We start from the raw sequence: 1601 nt of genomic DNA, 5'->3' as shown, positions 1-1601 counted from the left end.
CCCAAAAAAAAAAAAAAAAAAAAAACTAACAGGCAACTATAATAATAAGACCATATATTTGGTAGACAAAATGTTTTCATTTTATTTTTTTAATTTTTAAATTTTTTGGCTGCGCCATGCTGCGTAAGGGATCTTAGTTCCCTAGCCAGGGGTCGAACCTGCGCCCCTTGCAGTGGAAGCACGGGGTCTTAACCACTGGAACGCCAGGGAAGTCCCCAGGACAGAATGTTTTTAAACATGAGGTTCCTAGGAGAAAAGAGAGGGGTCATTAATGGGGAGTGGGTTGAGAACCAGTGTATTTGCAGTTCTTCTCATTAACTCCAGCCTCCATTATAAATATTCCAAAGCTCATCGTTTAAAACCTACCATAGTAATTCCCTATATAGACCATTCTGGCTTCTCCAGTAGGATTATGAAGAGCAATGATGTTCTTCTTTAGAGTGCCTTCTAAAACACTTCCCCCTTTCTTGCTTATTTAAATATTAAAATTTTCTTTTTAAAATAGATAACATACTTGCATACCTCAGAATCCTAAAGACGCAGTTGAATATATGGAGAAAAGTCTGCTTTCCACCTCTGTCCTCCCAGCCACACAGTTTTTCTCCCTGAAGACAACCTGTGTCAACAGTTTCCAGAATATCCTTCTAGAGAGATTTTATGTATATGCAAGCACATGCATCTATGTATTCTTTTTACTTCCTTTTAATCTCAGTGGTATCATACCGTATATGCTGTTCTTCACTTTACTAGAAATTCTAGTGGGTATTGCAGGAAGAAAATGCTTTTCCTTTCCTTAAAAATCCAGAAGGTGGCACTTTCCTGGTGGTCCAGTGGTTGTGACTCTGCCCTTCCACTGCAGGGGGTGTGAAAAAAAAATCCAGAAGGTGTTAAACGACGTGGGAAGAGATTTCTTTAATAAGTCTGCTTTTCAATAACCCAGCATGTGATGGAGGCCAAGGGCTGGGAGTGGGGCTTGAGTTCTCGTCTTAGCTCTGCCACTAATGTAGTCTCTCAGGCAGTGTAATGTATGTGCACCTTGTCCTTTTCGTTTCAGTGAGGGGATATGAGTATGTTTTGGAGCCCTCACCCGTCCCACTGCCACTGGACAGACCTCAGGAGACGCAGGTGCTGCAAGTCTCCTGCGGCAGAGCCCACTCTCTTGTTCTGACAGACAGCGAAGGAGGTGATGGGAGAGTGGGGACCACTATTCCGCTGTTGGGCCTGAAGCGGCTCGTTCAGTTGAGCCACATCTAGTTAGTGAAGCTGTTGGCATTTCCCAAGCAAGTCAGTAGGATGGTTTCAGGAGAGCTGTGTTGGGCAGCCCTTGCTAACTCTTCCGTGTTCTCTGCCCTCTGTGGTTCTTGGAAAACCTCAGGTATTTATAAGTGTGATGGCGCACAGCAGGCAGCCTTATTTTGGCCCCCTGCTCCTTAGCCATGGAGCCACCAACCCGACCGGGTGTGTAGACAGCTTTTTCCCTTGTACTGAACGCAGCCTGTTTGCTCACACTGCTTCCAGGTGGGGGGCTTCCACGGTCCAGGCTCCTGGCTCACCCTGGCGCTCTCTAGAAGAGCGGGTGTTTCCAGGGGAAGGTCCACCTA

At 45.7% G+C, this 1601-nt stretch overlaps 1 protein-coding gene across 1 annotated transcript in view; it reads left to right on the top strand.

Moving 5' to 3' along the window:
* The window catches only part of RCC1L (RCC1 like), a 32627-nt gene that overhangs the window by 12288 nt on the left and 18738 nt on the right, over nucleotides 1-1601 (top strand). Inside the window, exon 3 of the mRNA XM_007468755.1 lies at nucleotides 1055-1183. Within this exon, the coding sequence (XP_007468817.1) occupies nucleotides 1055-1183 (129 nt within the window). The remainder of the gene's footprint in view (nucleotides 1-1054; nucleotides 1184-1601) is intronic.

This window comes from Lipotes vexillifer, unplaced genomic scaffold (assembly GCF_000442215.2).
Source record: "Lipotes vexillifer unplaced genomic scaffold, Lipotes_vexillifer_v1.1 scaffold12, whole genome shotgun sequence".
In the NCBI taxonomy this organism is placed as follows: Eukaryota; Metazoa; Chordata; class Mammalia; order Artiodactyla; family Lipotidae; genus Lipotes; species Lipotes vexillifer.
Note: the sequence above shows the minus strand (reverse complement) of the source record. Positions and strands in the feature narration are given on the sequence as shown.